The sequence below is a fragment of the Equus quagga genome, chromosome 13, assembly GCF_021613505.1.
Source record: "Equus quagga isolate Etosha38 chromosome 13, UCLA_HA_Equagga_1.0, whole genome shotgun sequence".
NCBI classification, from domain to species: Eukaryota; Metazoa; Chordata; class Mammalia; order Perissodactyla; family Equidae; genus Equus; species Equus quagga.
The window spans coordinates 23,876,976-23,895,249 of NC_060279.1; the positions used below are offsets into that span (position 1 = coordinate 23,876,976).

The 18,274-nt window shown below is 39.5% G+C and overlaps 1 protein-coding gene across 1 annotated transcript in view; it reads left to right on the forward strand.

Annotated features, from left to right (window-relative positions):
• Window positions 1-15,606, forward strand: part of INTS7 (integrator complex subunit 7) — a 91,577-nt gene extending 75,971 nt beyond the window's left edge. Inside the window, exons 17-20 of the mRNA XM_046683180.1 lie at window positions 4,108-4,240; window positions 9,325-9,423; window positions 10,780-10,965; window positions 14,149-15,606. Coding sequence (XP_046539136.1) covers window positions 4,108-4,240; window positions 9,325-9,423; window positions 10,780-10,965; window positions 14,149-14,436 — 706 coding nt within the window. The 3' untranslated portion in view covers window positions 14,437-15,606. The remainder of the gene's footprint in view (window positions 1-4,107; window positions 4,241-9,324; window positions 9,424-10,779; window positions 10,966-14,148) is intronic.
• Window positions 15,607-18,274: the final 2,668 nt, after the last annotated feature.

Below are 18,274 nucleotides of genomic sequence, written 5' to 3' on the forward strand. Positions count from 1 at the left end.
ATCAATTCATTGAGAAGACAGAATCCTAAACATTTATGTACTTTGTGACAGATCCTCCAAATATATGAAACAAAAACCAGCAGAACTGGAAAGAGAAAGAAGTTCATAATTATAGTTGGAGTTTTCAACACTTCACTCTGAATAATTGACAGAACAACTTGCAGAAAATTACTTAGAATATAGAAGACATGAGCAACACTACCAGCCAACCTGACCTAATTGACATCTATACACTACCAGCAACAGCATACACCTTCTTTTCAAATGCACTTGGAACATTTACCAAGATAAACCATACACTGGGTTATAAAACAGATCTCAACAAATGTAAAAGCATTGAAATCATGTAGAACATGTTATCTGACAGAATTAAATTAAAAAAGAGTAACAAAGTGATCTCTGGAAAATCTTCAAATGTTTAGAAATTAAACAAGACTTCTAAACAATCCAATTGGTCAAGAAATTACAAGGGTAATTAGAAAATATGTTAAACTGAATGAAAATGAGAATACCACATATAAAAACTTGTGAGATGCAGCTAAAGCAGAGCTTAGAGGATAATTTATAGCTTTAAATGCTATAATATATATATTATATATAAAAGAAAGTTTAAAATCAATAATCTAAGGTTCTACCATATAAAGCTAGGAAAAGAAAGATCAAATTAAACTCAAAGTCGTTAGAAGACAAGAAATAATAAAGAGTGCTAATCAGTAAATTAGAAATAAACAGTAAAGAAAATGAATTAAACCAAAAGCTGGTTCTTTGAAAAAATAATAAAATTGATAACACTAGCTATTTGAGCTATCTTGAGCTATTTGAGCAAGGAAAAAACACAAATTACCAATATCAGAAATGAAATGGTATTAATACAAATCTCATAGACATTAAAACAGATTAAAGGAATAATAGCTTTGTGCCAATAAATGTGATAACTTAGGTGAACGGGAAAAAATTTCAAATATTCTTCATGAACATAGACATAAAAATCTTTAAGAAAACATGTAGAAATTGAATCCAGCAATATACAAAAGGATAATACATTAAGACCAAGTAGGCTTTATCCCAGGAATGCTAGGTTTAACATTTGAAAACTAATTAGTCTAATTCACCATACTGCAGAATAAAGGAGAAAATCTAAAGTGGAGGACTTACTAAAGATTTCAAGACTTAGTATAAAGCTACAGTAATTAAGATAATTTGATGTTGGCTTGAGCGTTGAATGGAGAGTCCAAAATAGACACTCACATGTGTGGTGATCACTTGATTTTTGACAAAGATGCTACAATAATTCAATGGGGGAAAGGATAGCCTTTTCAACAGATCATGCTAGAACAACTAGGTATCTATATGGGGGGAAAAATGGATCTTGACCTTAGGTCACATCATGCACAAAAATTAATTCCAAATGTTTCATAGACAAAACCATAAAAAATCAAATGCCTTGGGGCTCGCCCCGTGGCCGAGTGGTTAAGTTCGCGCACTCCGCTGCAGGCAGCCCAGTGTTTCGTTGGTTCGAATCCTGGGCACGGACATGGCGCTGCTCATCAAACCATGCTGAGGCAGAGTCCCACATGCCACAACTAAGGACCCACAACAAAGAATATACAACTATGTACCAGGGGGCTTTGGGGAGAAAAAGGAAAAAATAAAATCTTAAAAAAAAAAAAAAAAAATCAAATGCCAAACTTTCTAGAAGACTACATTGGAGAAAAATCTTTATGACCTTGACGTCAGCAAAGATTTCTTAGAACACTAACAGCAGATACCATAAGAGAAAAATTTGCTTAATTGGATTTAAATTTTTACAGTTCTACTCTTTGAAAGAAACCATTAAGAAAGTGAAAAGATAGGTCACAGGAAAAAAACTGAAACATAATCTATCAAAGGACTTGCGTTTAAAATATTAAGAAAACTATACAACTCAAGATAACACAATTTTTAAGAGTTGACAAGAGATTTGAACAGACACTTCAAAAAATAAGATATATTAATATCCAGTAAGCACATGAAAGATGCTTAACATCATTAGGCATCAGAGAAATGCAGATTAAATTCACAATGAGATACAGCTAAGTCCCACTAGAGTAGCTAAAATGAAAAAGACCTCCAACACCAGATATTAGTGAGGATGTGGAGGAGCTTGAATTCACACATTGTTGGGAATGCAAAATGTGTCGGCCACTTTGGAAAACTGTTTGGCTATTTTTCAATAAAGTTAAACATATGTTTAGCATATCACCACCAATTCTGTTCTAACTTATTTACCCAAGAGAAATGAAAACATATTTCCATAGAGACTTGTACACAAATTTTCTTAGCAGCTTTATTTTAATAGCAGAAATTGGAAAGAGCCAAGTGTCTCTCAACAGGCAAATGGATAAATAAATTGTAGTATATCCATAAAATGGAATAGCAATAAAGATGAGTGACCTATTGATATATGCAAAACATGAATGACTCTCAAAAACACTCTGCTGTGAAGGAAACCAGATACAAAATAGTACACATAGTGTGACTGTTTATATGAAATATTAGGAAACATAAACTTCATTTATAGTGTTAGAAAGCAAGTCAGTGGTTCCCTGGGGCCAGAAGTGGGGATTAAATAAAAAGGGGTATTTCAATTGGGTACATTTTTGTGATTTTGTAACTTACCTTTCAACAAAGTTTATTTTCAAAGTAAGGGAATATTTCCTTTTGTAGAAGGCAGAGGAATGTATTCTTAATTTAGACCCTTTTATTAGCAGGTCACTTTGTAAAAGACTTTAACTTATTTATGCTTTATTTGTGTGGTATGGTTTTCCTTAAAGTCCATTCTATAAGTGAGGTTTAGTTTTTGTCTTAAGGAAACTTAAAATAGACTACAGAGCCAGCCCTGATGGCCTAGCAGTTAAAGTTTGGTGCACTCTGCTCTGGCGCCCAGGTTCGGTTCCCAGGGACAGAACCACACCGCTCATCTGTCAGTAGCCATGCTGTAGTGGCAGCTCACATGGAATAATTAGAACAACTTACAACTAGAATATACAACTATGTACTGAGGCTTTGGGAAGGAAAAAAAGAGAGAGGAAGATTGGCAACAGATGTTAGCTCATGGCAAATCTTTCCCAGCAAAAAATAAAAAAGAGTACAGAACAGGGAACAAAGCTTTGGAACCAGGCAGATATAAACACAAATCCCTTATCACTCACTCTTAGCTGTGTGAATAAATCCATGTTATTTCATCTCATTAAGCCACAGATGCATAAACTATAGGTAAATAATGATGCCTGTCTCATAGAGTGGTTGTGATGGTTAAATGCAATAGCCTGTGTAAAGTACCTGGCTGAAGTGCCTTGCACGTAGTAGCATTAAAAGGATGAGAAGGGAATAATAAGAACAGTGTTATGCCCAACGTAGTTGTTACCTATACTGCATTTTCAAATAGCCCTCTTGAAGTTTAGTTAGAATGCAGGAGTTTTGCCTTCTTTTCTCACTTAGAAGTACTTTCAGAAATAATCTTTGGGTTTGAGGCAGTAGAGGAAAAAGAAGGAAATCTAGGTAAAACTCTTTCCACATCTCCATATGCTGGCTCTCCTCTGACATTCCTGTGCATTTCATCTCCGTGCTTTAGATTCATGCCGTTTCTCCAGGCGTGAATGCCCTCCATACTTTCCTTCTCTCCCCATCTTGTCTATCCTAATTGTCTAGTGACTGTTTCAAGACTGACCTCGTCTAAGATACTCCTCGGCTCCCTCCGTATTCTGATCTATTATTTGAATATCTTTACTGGTTATTTGGCACTTATCTGCTGGCTTTATTATCATATGTCTCTTTCACCTCATGGCAGGGACAAGATTTAAACACTTTATACTACCTAACAGCCAAAGTGCTTGACACGAATACATGGAAGTCATGTCTGGGTTTGAATTCCAGCTTGTCACTTACTGGTTATGTGTCTGAAGACAAGTTACTGAGGCTCTAGAAGCCTCAGTTTCCTCATCTGTAAAATGGAAATAACAGTGCCTACTTCGTTATTTTAAGGATTAAATGGAATGTGTGGAAAGTATTTAGACATTAAAATAGTTACTATTTTTGTTGATTAATTGATATTGATTTTGGCTTCAGTTTCCAGGAATATGGATCTACCGGAGCAGCCCATGCTGATAGCGAATATGAGAGAAGAATGATGTCTGTATACAATCATGTCTTGGAGGAGGTGGAATCACTCAATCGGAAGTATACCCCTGTTTCTTACATGGTAAGTGTCGCTTGTTTTATTGAGTTTTTATTATGTGGAAGTGGGTTTTTATCCATCTGTGGTACATGCTAACTGTGTAACTTCAACAAATTACTGTGCCTGTTTCCTCTGCCTGTTTTGTAACAGAGTTAATATAGTGCCTACCTGGTAGCATTGTTGTGAGGATAAAATGAGATAATCCGTGAAAGCACTTAGAACATTCGTAGCTGCAACATAGTCACGTTAACAGGTCAAATCTGCTCTACCGGGATGCAGATAAAACTTTTCTTTTCTTTTTTAACAATTTAACTGAAGTTGAGTAGTTCTCCTTGGCTACATATTAGAATCAGTTAGGGAGATTTAAAAAATACAGTAGTCCCCTTTATCCACAGGGGATGCATTCCAAGACCCTTGTGGACGCCTAAAACTGCAGCTAGTACCAAACCTTGTGTGCACTATGTTTTTTCCTATACGTACATACCCATGATAGAGTTTAATTTACAAATTAGGCAGATTCACATCAATAACTAGTAATAAAATAGAACAATTATAACAATGTACTGGAATCAAAGTTACCGTAGATCTTAGCAACTTCAACATATGATTTTTTTTCTTTTTTTATTAAGTTGGGTACTTTCACATTTTCACTTAAAGGAAGCTCGTTACGGCTTCTCTTTGGCATGTCCAAATTGCCAGCATCACTACTTTTGTGCTCCGGGGCCACTAGTAAGTAAAATAAGGGTTACTTGAACACAACACTGGGATACCATGATCTAATAACCAAGACATCTACTAAATGACTAATGGGCAGGTAGTATATACACCATGGATATGTTGGACAAAGGGATGATTCACATCCTGGGCGAGACCAGAGTGGGATGGCATGAGATTTCATCATGCTAGTCAGAACAGCATGCAGTTTAAAACTTATGAATTGTTTGTCTCTGGAATTTTCTATTAATATTTTCCGACTGTGATTGACCATGGATAACTGAAACCGCAGAAAGAGAAACCACAGGTAAGTGGGGGACTACTGTACGTCAGTATCCAGATACCTCCCCAGACCAATTAACTCTGAATCTCTGCAGTTGAGGCCTAGGCATTAGCATTTTTAAAAGCCCCAGGGTGAGTCTATAATGCCACCAAAGCTGAGAAGAACTGGCCAATTGAAACAGGACAAACTGGGCTTGCTGTCTGACGGGTGACGCCATTGGTGTCTTTTAGTATACTTGTCCGCCATTAGCCTGCTGAAGCTCTGCTGCCTTTGGCACAGTCTTCTCCCCTGACTTCCCAGACTGACAGATGGACACACTCTGGCCCAGATTTTTGCCTCCTTGTCTGGCCATTCCCCTAGGACTCCTATAAAAAAATATCATAGACTGAGTGGCTTAAACAACAGACATTTGTTTTCATAGTTCTGGAGGCTGGAAAGTCCAGGATCAAGTGCCAGCCAGTTTGGTTCCTAGGGAGCACCCTCTTGTTGGCTTTCATCCAGCCACCTGCTCGCTGTGTCCTCCTGTGGAGAGAAAGAGAGCTCTGGTCTTTCTTCCTCTTCTTAGAATGACGCTAATCCCATCATGGGAGTGCCATCCTCATGACCTCATCTAACCCTAATGACCTCCTTAGGCCCCACTCCAAATACCAGCACATTGGGAGTTAGGGCTTCAACATATGAATTTAGGGAGGACACGCATTCAGTCCGTAACACCCAGTCTTTGAGCTTTACACCTTGGAGAGTTTCTCTTGCCCTGCCCTCACATGAGATGCCAGTTTCCAGCTCTCTTCTGGCTCCTGCTCTTTCCATGCTGTACTCACCCTTTATCAAGTGTTTTAGAAGAAACTGGCAGGCTGTGTCATTAAGGGATTAAACGAGATTTTAAGGACAGATACTTTCCTTCACATACCGCTTTCCACATGAGATCCTCGATACGTATTTGCTGAATTGAGTTGTCACAGGTAGCTGTTGGACACTGAGATTGGTTGCTAAGGGAGATTGTAAAGATTATCTTTGAAGGAAATGACATACATCTGTGTGAGACACTGATTAAATTATTTTCATAGCCCTCTAAGCTCCACCCTAAGAAATTAAATAGATGCCAAACAGTAACTCAGGTTTGATGGCGTTGAATCCACTGAATATAATGGATAGAATGGGAAGTTTCTGTGCAGTGGGAGACACGTACAGAGAAAAGAGCCCCAGGTTCAAATTCTGCCTCTGCCACTCAGCAGATTTTAGACAAATTACTTAACGTCCTTTTCTATGATATGGAAAAAATATCTACCTTATAGGGTTACTGTGAAGTTTAAATGAAATAATGCCTATTGCCTAGAACAGTGCCTGGCCTGGTATATAAGGAGTGGTTAATAAATGTTAATTCCCTTCTTCTCCTTTTGCACATTATATTTCATAGATTTGATACTTTCTGAGCCCCAAATTCAGTTCAGCAAGTATTTCTTGGATCCTAGGAATAGAAAAATGACAAAGCACCAGGTCTTCCCTCAAGTTGTCCATATTCTAATAAGAAAGATTATGTAAACAAATAAACACAATACAGTATATGTGCAGTAATAGAGCTCTGCACAAGGTAGGTTGTGGCACAAAAGAGAAAGTAATTCATGTCAAAGGATAGGGAAAATAGAGTGAGGGTGCAAGTCAGGGAGAAGATGTCTTTGCGTATGAGTTTTGCAGGCAGACAAGGAGGGGTAGGGAATTTCAGGCAGAGAACAGTATGTTGGGAAGCAGAGGCATGAAGTAGCAGGGTGTCTTCTGGGGACAGTTTGTTATTGCTGCAGCGTAATGGACAGGCTAGGGACCGGAAAGATGAGACTAGAGAGCTAGGCTGAGGCCAGATGACAAAAGCCTTTGAACACAGTATTATGAAATTTGGACTTTATCCTGTAGGCACTGGAGAACCTTTTAGGAATTTTAAATGGATGGAGGAGAGAAGTAGTTAAGATTGTACATTATTGTTATATAGAAGCAGAGCAGGTAATGGCTTGGAGGACATAAAATTAGAGGAAGGAAGAGTAGTTACAGACTTCTGCAGTAATCCAAGGTAAGGGTCAAATTAGTATAATGGCTGAAAAGTATCTATTGGACTTGGCAGTGAAGAGAGTCGGGGTGATGTGCTAGTTCTGCTGGTTTTCTAGCCATGATATGTGATGTCACATCTCCAGACTCTTATTTTAATAGTAACCTACTAGCATACCTGTGGGCATGTGCCCAGGGGCTAATGGCCTCAGAGGCAGTCCACCCTTTCCCAGTGGGTAAGTGCAAAATATCCATCTACTCTTTTTTTTTTTTAAAGATTTTATTTTTCCTTTTTTTCCCCAAAGCCCCCCAATACATAGTTGTATATTTTTAGTTGTGGGCCCTTCTAGTTGTGGCATGTGGGATGCCACCTCAACATTGATGAGCCGTGCCATGTCCACACCCAGGATCCGAAGTAGCAAAACCCTGGGCCGCCGAAGCGGAGCTTGCAAACTTGGCCACAGGGCTGGCCCCCACTTTTAAAAGGGAGAATGGTGCTTTTTTGCCCAGGGAACAGCCTGAGGTCACTTGGAGTCCTTTACGTCCATCATTAAAGATGGTTCTCTCCTTAAACACCTCTGTGGCATCAAAGGTGCCATCACAAGCAGGATGTTCCTGCAAATGCTTCCCAGATTCCTCATTGCAGGAAGATGAATAGTGCTGTTTTGGCAGTTAAACCTGAAGAAGTAGAACCAATGTCTTTAAGTCTGTGTGTGGTTATCTCAAGTAATAGACCTGGTATTTTTATTATGAGTCTGTGAGGCACAAAGTGTTCAATAGCCTGAAACCAATGAGGAGTGGATTCTTCTGCCCAACTTTTTAAAAATGTTTACAGCATGGGCAACTAGGTGCACCTGCTTGGAGGCAGGAGCTTAGAAGGACAGGCAGCGTACTGTATAGTGCAATGGTTTTCACCCTGTGGTGCTCTGGGGGCCACTGAGAGGGGAGGAGTCTGAGGAGGGGATGGTAGACCAAGCGGCATGGTTCTGGCTCACCCAAAGTTATAGATATTCTGATGGAGCTTTAATATATCTTTTTCCTATTAAGTTTGCAAATAATTGGTGAAATAGAACAAAATCACTGAAATAAGGTTCAGATAACCCAGATTCTAGTCCCAGTTTGTTCCATCACCTGTCTCAGTGACCTGTGACATCAGCAAAATTGAAGATTGGACTGAGTGATCTTTACAATATCTTCGATGGTCTCACAGGAGCATACTTATCTCCAAACTCATCAGGTTGTATACAGTAAATATGTACAGCTTTTTGTATATCAGTCATACCTCAGTAAAGTGGTTTTAAAAAAAATAAAATATCTTTGAACTCTTAAAAATTCTGGTTCTATGACCCTTTTCACTAAGACTCGAAGGATTCACTGTAGTGTTTCTGTTTCTCTGCAGTTATGCTGGGGTTTTCAAAAAACAGTTAAATTTGTGAAGTAGATTTTAGAAATAAGGTATTCTATTAAAGTTTGAGAATTCCATAGAACAGGACCATATAGTCATCCTTAATCTGAATTCCAGTAAGTTTCCGCCATTGCTCACTCTCTGAGGACCCATGGCCGTAGGGACAAGGAAGCCACCTAGCAGAGATGGGATGGAAAGATGAGGGCAGCTCATAGCCAAGGTTCCACTTGGGATTTGGTGTCAGGCCTCAAACATTGATCTGCTGCTCTGGCTTCTTTACCATGCTCTTTATCATACTTTGCCATATGATAGTTACTCTGTAATTTAGTGTCTAATGTAATTGTATAATAATATGTCTAGTAGCTCTAAGCTCTGTAGAAATACAAATTTTGCATATTGCTTGGCCTTGAGGAATGTGAATTTTCTCCCTTCTGTCATTTACTTTTTATTGAATATTCAAAATAAAGATCTGTAACTGTACTCTTTGACACAAATGATTTGGCAAATGTACACAATTCCTGGGTGTTACGCCTATTTCCTGATTGTTGTGTACTTCTGTAATAATCATATGAGCACTTGTAGTTTTTAAACTTCTTCCTGAAAGTACCATTTGTTGATGAAACTTGGAAGTTTATTTTCATTTGATGTAGTTTCTTTTTCTCTCCCCAGCATACAGCATGCCTCTGCAATGCCATCATTGCTTTGCTGAAAGTTCCTCTTTCATTTCAGAGATATTTTTTCCAGAAACTACAGTCTACCAGCATCAAGGTAATAGAGGAAGAACACTAAGGTTACTAGAAATGGAAAACCCGGTTATCTTTGGAGGATTACGTGGAGCATAGCTCTGCCTCAGGATCTTACCTTCTGTTTTGATAAAACTTAGACCCTTTAGTTGTAAGCTTTTCCTCCCGTCATCAAGTGGTTTGGTGAAGGGATGGGATTTGGGAGTTAAACCCTCTCCCTTCTTACCTGTCAGTGCCAAATGCAGTGAGGCAGGCATTTGGGTGCCTGGAGTTTTCCCCTTGTCGCCAAGAATAAGTTGAGTGATTTTGCTCATAGTAGCCTGCAAGGGTCCTGAGCTAAGTCCATGTCTGATCAGCCTGTTCACGCCTGTCTTAGAATGAAGCAGGTCCAAAACATCCCCAGTCCTACCTCCAAAGCACTTTTCTCTCTGCATAACAAGTTTTGAAGAGCTGGCCAGTGAATAGCTTTAGTATTTTAAAATATTTAAGCCATTCAAAATTCAAAAGCTGTTTTTGATTCAAAGAATGGAATTGTTGGGAAAGGAGGAAAATTGCTATTTCTGTGAGATTTCCTGGCTTATCCCTGTCAATGAATGTCTTCAGTGCCCTTTTGCATCCATTCAAATGCTTTTGATTGCAAATAACAGAACATTCCATTTCAAAATGACCTGAATCATAAGGAAAATTGATTATCTAGATGAGAAGTCCTAAGATAGGATGTGTCCAGGGTTGATTAGTTCAGTGACTCAACAACGTTATCAAAATTACCCAATTTCTTCCATCTTTTAATTTAGCGAGACTTAAGCTTTCCGTAATTGGAATGTATTTAGGATTTTAAATATGTTTTTAAAGAAAAACTACTCAAATGAGAGGTTAAAAATGTCATTTAGTTCATTTGTGAAAATTGGCTTTTATACCATGGTGACTTGATTGTGTATGTAATCTTAGAATTTTAAGTTCATTTGTATTTGAATTTAGTCTATTTAAAATTACCTGAGACCAAAGAGCTAGCAGCTGGATGTGAAAATTTATGTAGTGCATTTCCCTACTAGAATTGGTTCATTGTCGAAGAAATGCCCCACTAACAGAAATTGAAAGAACAGTGCCTTCACTATTCTCTAATCCTCTGTTACCCTCAAACAGAACTGGGGTTTGGAGTAAAAAACCCAGTGGTATTTAAAAGGAGGCATTAAGGAAAAGGAACCCTTGACTTTAAGGGTACAGCTGTCTGGTTGTCCCAGCACAGTCAGGTCATTAGATTGGGGTTAGGGAGGGGGATTGTATAACATGTTAACCTGTAACCAGTGATTATCAAAGACATGTTTGTTGGAAGCAAGCTTGTTCTCAGTTGTTAGCATTTATTTTAACATTGGTGTTCTAGCTTGCTCTGTCACCATCCCCCCGGAACCCTGCAGAGCCCATCGCTGTCCAGAATAACCAGCAGCTGGCGCTAAAGGTAGAGGGAGTGGTTCAGCATGGATCTAAACCAGGACTCTTCCGCAAAATTCAGTCTGTCTGTCTGAATGTGTCTTCCACTCTACAGAGTAAATCCGGACAAGACTACAAGGTAATTTAGAAAAGAGGCAGAATTGCTATGCAGATTTTATCAACTCATTGATAAGGTTTTCGAGTTTTTCGCGGTTAAGCACATGGCAGTTATACTTCCCAAGGGATCAGATGGACGTAAGTTAAAAGTACATGTTGGAGTTTGAGGGGGCTGATAAACAGTGCTTCCCTCTTCCCTGCCTGAAGCAGTTGGTAGACAAAGCTTGCAGGCAGACAGAGATCACGATTAGAGCTGCAGGCAGACCTATGTCTGACAGCAAGGACTTCCTAGCCTTGTACTCTGAATGGAATTTTCCCACCTGCCCTCAGCCAGCACACACAAGAGTCTGCCCCTGTAACACCGATGGCAGAGCACCCTGATGGCCAGAGAAGAAGGGAGAGAGAAGGTGCTTAGCTTCCCGTGCCCAGTTCCCACCCGAAACTTACCAGTCAGTAGGATTCACCTCCTCCCCTGGAGACCAGTACTGTTTCACTCTGGTGAAAGGTCTCTCCACATGGAGGGAAACTTCAGGAGTGGGGAATGTCTCCTTAATGCCCCTGCCCCCCAAAAGCACACATCTACTTATTTTTCTATAATTTAAGTAAATTTTAACACTTTTTAAAAAAGAAAAAAGTATATAGCATTGACATTCAGTGGTCAGATAACGTAAAGTCTTTTCTGGAGGTTGTAAACCTAGGAATTTGCTTCTTTGAGAAATCCTGAGGTAGGTTAACCAAAATCATGCTTATTTTGTTAGCCAAAGCTAAGATTCTGAATGTGTGCCCATGAAATCCCAATGTTCCGCGTGTAGAATGTTCCTTTCCTTAGGCATCTCTTTCCAGTTCCTTAGTGGTTTATTCTCAGTGAATGGGGCAAGGAAACAAGTACACAGTGGTATGCACAGAGTTGTTCAAATGCCCAAATTGATTGTCTCCAGGTTTATTGGGGGCCTACTTCAACTGAGGTCCTTAGCAAAGAAAGGTGTATCAGATATAAAAAGACAGCATTTTGTTCTCTTTGGTGGTTTTAGGCCAAAAAGCCAAGGGAATGTCTGGTTTAAGCCATGATTGCTTTTTTCACTCTCTCTGGCACTCTCCCCACTCTCTGATAAGGCTCAACCTTCATTCTCTTCTCTCCCTCTCTTCGACTTCCATGACACAAAGCGTGGTGCCTTATGCAGCCACTCAGTAAATATTTTGGTGAGTGATGGAAAAAAAATCATTTACTGTATTTGGAGTAGAGCTAATTATATTTGGGTGATCTCTCTTGTCATAGATCGCAGTGAGAATTTATGTAGTTAACTTATCCCTGTCTGCAGCTCTCTCCTCACTTTGAGTTTAAAAGAACAGTAACCATGATTCTGTTTGTTCCTTGTATGTAAAGATTTCTACTGTTAAGAGAAAAACATTGTAACCGAGCAGTACTGGTCTTTTGCTTGTTGACTTCCCCTCTCTCGAAGCGTTGATTAAAGTCGGGAAGCTGACATAGTGAGCCAGGTAGTACATGATTGCTTTGTAACGTTATGTGCAGCGAGTTTGCAACTTAAAATGCATCATCCATTCAGAATGCTCAGGTTCCCTAGGCCTATCGCTGGTCCTTTTAAGGAAGTTTTTGTTTGGTAGGCATATTCTTCAGGGAAATAAAACCCTACGAAAGTTGAATGTGCAAACAAAAAACAAAAAAGGACCTATAAGTAATTCTAAGATCTTGAGTTGGTTGGTGACTTCATTTCATTAACGTCACAGATAAATGTCTCTGGAAAACTGTCCTCATGACAACTGCTTATTGTGACACAGCTTTAGGGCACATTTATATAATTAATTATACAACAGAAATGCACATAAGCCTAGAGCAATCTGGTCAACTGTTCATTCCGGTTACCTTTATATGTTCTCAAAACATGTCTCTCTTGACATTCTTCATGCTGGGTACCTGTAAGGTGCACCAGCAGGTGTTCTGTTCTTTGGAGGACAGAAGCACAGTGCCTGGCTCAGTGAATGAACGAGCCCAGAAACCTGTGTTTTGTGATGTGTCATACTGCCAGTGTGAACAAGGCGCTGGCTGTTAAGTGGACAGTGTCCAAGTTCGGAAGTTAATTTGTTAAAGGAGGGAAGAGTCACTGCATTCCTTAAGTAATGTAAAACCAGACCAGGCAGGGGGAAAACCTAACTTATATTTACTCAGTCTTGTTCTTTTTCAGTCAGATTTCAAACTCCCTGAAACAGGTGGTTGCATCCTGTTGCTTCAGCTTCTCTCTTCACAGACTAAAGAAAGTGGGAACTGTGGTGAGGGTCGTGTAATCAGGTGTAGGGGAGGAAAGTGCTTGGTCTGCTCTCTTAGCGTCTCTAACTGAGCCTAAGATCAAACTGACGTCAGGGCAGATGAACAGGAGAAAAGCATACAAGTTTTAATGGAATTTTACGTGTATAGGAGGGTCTTCACAAGAGAATGAAGACCCGAAGAAATGGCCAGAGCAGAAAGCTCATGTACCTTTTAGACACAGAAATGAGAAATCTGTGATGAAATGACAAGATAAAGAGGTTTGGGTTGGGGCAGTAAATTGGGGGGCAGTGACTAGGAGGTGTGATGGGGCGCGGAGGGACACTGCAGGAGGGGAAGGGTTATTCTCGTAGGTTTGTGCAGATCCATTGCAGCATCGATTCCCAGCCTCTGATGATACGGATGTTCTTCTCTTCCTGGTGCGAGAGACTCCCTTTCTCACGGGAAGTTTTATGGCCTGTTTTAGGTAAAAAGAGGCAGGTCAGGGAGCCCTTCCTGCATCAGTTGTTTCTCAAGTGCTTTTAGCTTAAAATAATCAGTTTGCCAAAGGAGCATATCTGGGGCGTGTCCTGAACTCCTTCACCAGGGAGAAAAGCCGGCATACGAAGGGGTTGAGAAAGGCTCTGGGAGCTCATTCTGCTCAAGGAGAGTGAGGAGGTGGTGTCACTTCATGATTAATGGTCTCGGCTCTGGAGGTAGCCTCCCTGGGTTCAGATTCCAGCTCCACTGCTCATTTGCTGTGTGACCTTGGAGAAATTACTTAACCTCTCTGCCTCAGTTTCCTCATCTGTAAAGCAGGGATAATAATAGTGCCTACCTCTTGGTTGTTTGCAAGGATTAAATAAGCACTTAGAACAGAGCGTAGCTCCCAGTAAGCACTCAGTAAATGTTAGTTATTGTTATTTAACTGTTCTTTCATTCCAGATACCCATTGACAATATGACCAACGAGATGGAGCAGAGGGTTGAGCCTCATAATGATTACTTCAGTACTCAGTTTCTATTGAACTTTGCTATCCTTGGAACACACAACATTACGGTGGAGTCTTCAGTGAAAGATGCCAATGGCATCGTGTGGAAGACTGGTCCCAGAACTACCATATTCGTAAAATCCCTGGAAGACCCTTATTCCCAGCAAATCCGCCTACAGCAGCAGCAAGCCCAGCAGCCGTTACAGCAGCAGCAGCAACGCAATGCCTACACACGGTTTTAGCCACGTGAGGAGTGCATTGCGGACTTGACAGGAACTGATCAGATTGGCAAAAATAATGTGCTTTTTCATATGGATTAAGATATGAAAGTTATAATGTGGAGTCCATTTATTCATTGGCTTCTGTAAGGTAATATTGTGGAAAATTTTTTTAAATTTAGTCCGAGAAATAATTGGGTTCCTAGCCAGAAAGATTTTTTTTCCTTGTCCCTTCTTAAACCGAGACTTTTATCTCATATTTAACATTTTATTGTTTTATTATTGTTTTTTCTGTTGCTGAGCCTTTTTCTTTTAAGATAAGTCCCGTATTGGGATCATTGAATTAGTAAATTTGGTTGCTTCTCTACCAAAATACATCACTTGCTAGCTTAGCTGGCACAGACCTCTAGTTCTGAGCCAGGCTCTGGGAAATTCTGACGCGTTGGGTGCAGGGTTTACCCTTGGTAGTAGACACTGAGTCCTCTCGGAGGTGGACCTGAAAGTGTTCCTGGAAGCATCCGGTCTTCTGGATTATGAGAGCATGCAGTCTAGCAGAATTAAAATATTCTGTATTATTTCAACTACTTACCTATCTCTTCTATGCTAAAGCAATCTTAATTTATTGTTTTAGTATTTAATTGACCCGAAGAGCAGCTAACAGTTACTTAGATTGGAGATTAATTGTTTTGTCTAATATGTGTGTGATTGTGTATAATATACTTTTTATATTCCTAAAAGTGAAAAAATCACTCACATTTAATATCTGATTAATGTTTTAAGTTGAGAGGGCAGATCTTTTCCTTTGATTGGTTTGGTTTCTTCTTGGCAAGTTATGTAATGTTAGACTTGATTGTCTAGAAAGAACAATAAAGATATAAACACAACCTCAAATTAGTTGGGATGCTCAGGGAATAGAAGTTTTCTGGTTAGCCAGAAAACTGCTTTTTTTCAATTTCAGTGCAGGTTGGAAACCATTATAAAATATAATAAAAATATACTTTCTTGTCTTAACTCAGTATACGGGATACAATTTAACTGTTCTTTCTTGATCTGGGACATTCAGTGCTGTGGGCTCATGATTTCTCAACATCAGGCGTCCCAGGATTGCAGGTACTGGTGACATGGGCAGTTGGGCTGGGAGCAGGGTATATTCCCTGGAAGTTTCCTTTTTAAATAAATCTCTCAATTTCTCTACTTGTGTTTTGCCTTTTTCTCTTTAAAGATGACATTGGCTCAAAGGAAGGATGGAGTTTAAGGAAAAAAAATGAATGGGTTTTTTTTTTCTTGTCATGTGGCCTCTAGGGGTGAGAAGTGATTGAACTCAGGTCCCTCTAAGATGGCTTGGCTCCGTGAGCTGTTGTCCCAGCACAACACATCCTATGTCCAACGGCCAGAGCATTGTCACAAAACGTGTGTGAATCTCCATGTTCACTGGAGGACATCCCTTTAAGTGTGGCCCAGTTGTATCCAGTGTAGATTTGCGCAGTCGCGACAGCCTCTGGGAACATAACCCTTAGGAGGAACTGCCAGAGGCAGGTGGAGGACGTGTGCAGGACCTTTGCCCTTTTACCAAGTGTAAAGAGAGCTGAATCAGAAAGCCTGGGTTCCCTTTTTCACTCTGATGAATTAGCTGTGTGACCTGGGACAAGTCGCTTCATCTCTGTAGACTTTAATTTGCTTGTCTATAAAATGACTGAATTAGACTGAATCTCTTGACTCCAGGCTAGAGTTTTGTGATTAGGTGACTGAAAAACTGAAAACCAAAAAAAGGTTCTTAAATTGGGAAAAATCTTTTTTTTTTTTAAGTTGCTGTTTTCAGAATGAAATTTTATACTGTCAATTTCAGGTTTCTGGTACTGTTTCAAAGCAGAATTCTCCAGAAAAGAAGCAAATCTTGTAAGCCACAAATTCCTCTGATTCTCTTTGAGACCTTCCCAAATATTATGTTGTTAAAAGATAGGCTTTTGATAGCTGTAGTTATAAACTCTTTGGTTTGATGTGCTAAAGGACCCCTGGCACAAATTTGGAAAGGAATTTATTAAATAAAAACAAATCCAAATAGCTATGAAGCCAAGAAGGCTATTTTATTTCAGTGTGTGCACCAGATCCAGCTTTGAAACGCTCTGATTTTGTGTTTGGTATAGTATCTACTGCATTTTTGGCATCAACTGTTAAACAGTTATTTGAGTTGAGGGGAAACTTTATAATTTCAACACTGCACTAATGAGTAGAAAGAAAAAGAAATACTCAAGGAAGGATGCCGAAAAGAAAGATACACATCCTGATTGTGAGTGAGCGTGTTTCCTGAATTGAGAAATAGGGATATTTTAAAGGGCGCTGGCTGATTGATTCTAGGAAGACAGGACTGATTTTTCTCAGGGTTTAGTGACTTTACAGTATAATCTGGTGGCTACGAACCTCTGGAGCCACACTGCCCGGGTCCAAATCCTATCTCTAACTTTGTGACCTTGAACAAGCTACTTCATCTCTCTATGCCACCGTTCCCTTATTCCTAAAATCAGGAAGCGTAATAGTGCTTCATGGGGTGGGTGTGAAGATTAAGTGTCTTGATACAGAATTAATATATGTAAAGCAGTTAGAAGGTGCCCAGCACATAGTAAGCAGATATATAGGTGTCTGCTATTATTACTACTACTATTATTGTTATTCCCTAGTATTTTTCACAGTCTTAGATCAGTTCTTAATCTTAGCATTTTATTTATTCAAAATAAACGTTACCTTTTCTCTGCTACTAAACAGATTTAAGCTATCTTCCCTCATACTCAATTTGGGTACATTGAGTAATAAAAAAGTAACTTAATGTTGACCTGAACAGAATGGAATTTCTGTCTACTATAGTGCTGTAAATCCTATTTAATTAAAATATTTAAAGACAAATGTACGAAGAAAATTATGAAAATATTTTCTAAAGCTACTGATTACCTTCAGTGGTGATAGCGATAGCATATTGATTTTTTAGAAATTGAAGTACTCTTATATTCCAGCTTAAACTAAGAAATCTTGTGATATGAGCTTTCAGGCTCAAACCAACCAAGGTGGCAGGTAATTTGTAACTGGAGGCTATAAGTCATGTTTCACATTAAGATAAGGTTCAGAGAAGAACAATCCAACAAGACAAGTTCCTCAGACCAAAGTTCCAGAGATGTCAGTTTAAGATCTATTTATAAGACTCACTTGCTGTGGACCCTGGGTTAGGTTACTTGATCTTTCTATGCCAATGTCTGCCTGCAGTGTATTGAAAATAAGATGACCTGCCACCTGGTATGTAGATTCTATGCAGCGCTGTGCAATAGAACTGTCCGTGATGATGGAAATGTTCTAAGTCTGTGCTATCCAGTACAGCCACTAGCCACATCTAGCTATCGAGTATCTCAAATATGGCTAGCATGACCGAATGCTTTATTTTCTTTTATTTCAGTTAAGTTTAAATAGCCTCGTGTGGCTACTGCCTATAGAGTTGGACAGTGCAAGAGTGAGCAGTGGAGAAATGAGATTCACTGTTACCCTAGGACCTAGATCGCTCCTAAGTAGGTTTCTAAATAAGGGGTCTCCAGTGGAATTCTTAGACACACCAAAGGTTGCTCGTGGGAGGGTGTGTAGAGGACAAGGAAGTTATTTGGGGTTTGTGCGTTTGCTTTGCTCCTGGTGATAATCATAATGTGTTGCTCAACCAAACACCCAGCCGTCTTCTTTCTATAATGCACCCTTAGATTTAGCCTTTATCAGTCGCCAACATTAAAAGTATGGTGGGATATACTGAGAACTGCAAAAGTCTGGTGAACTGGCTTAGATTTCTTACCAACAGCACTCCGGGAGGTTATGGTCTTCCTTTCCGTTTCTT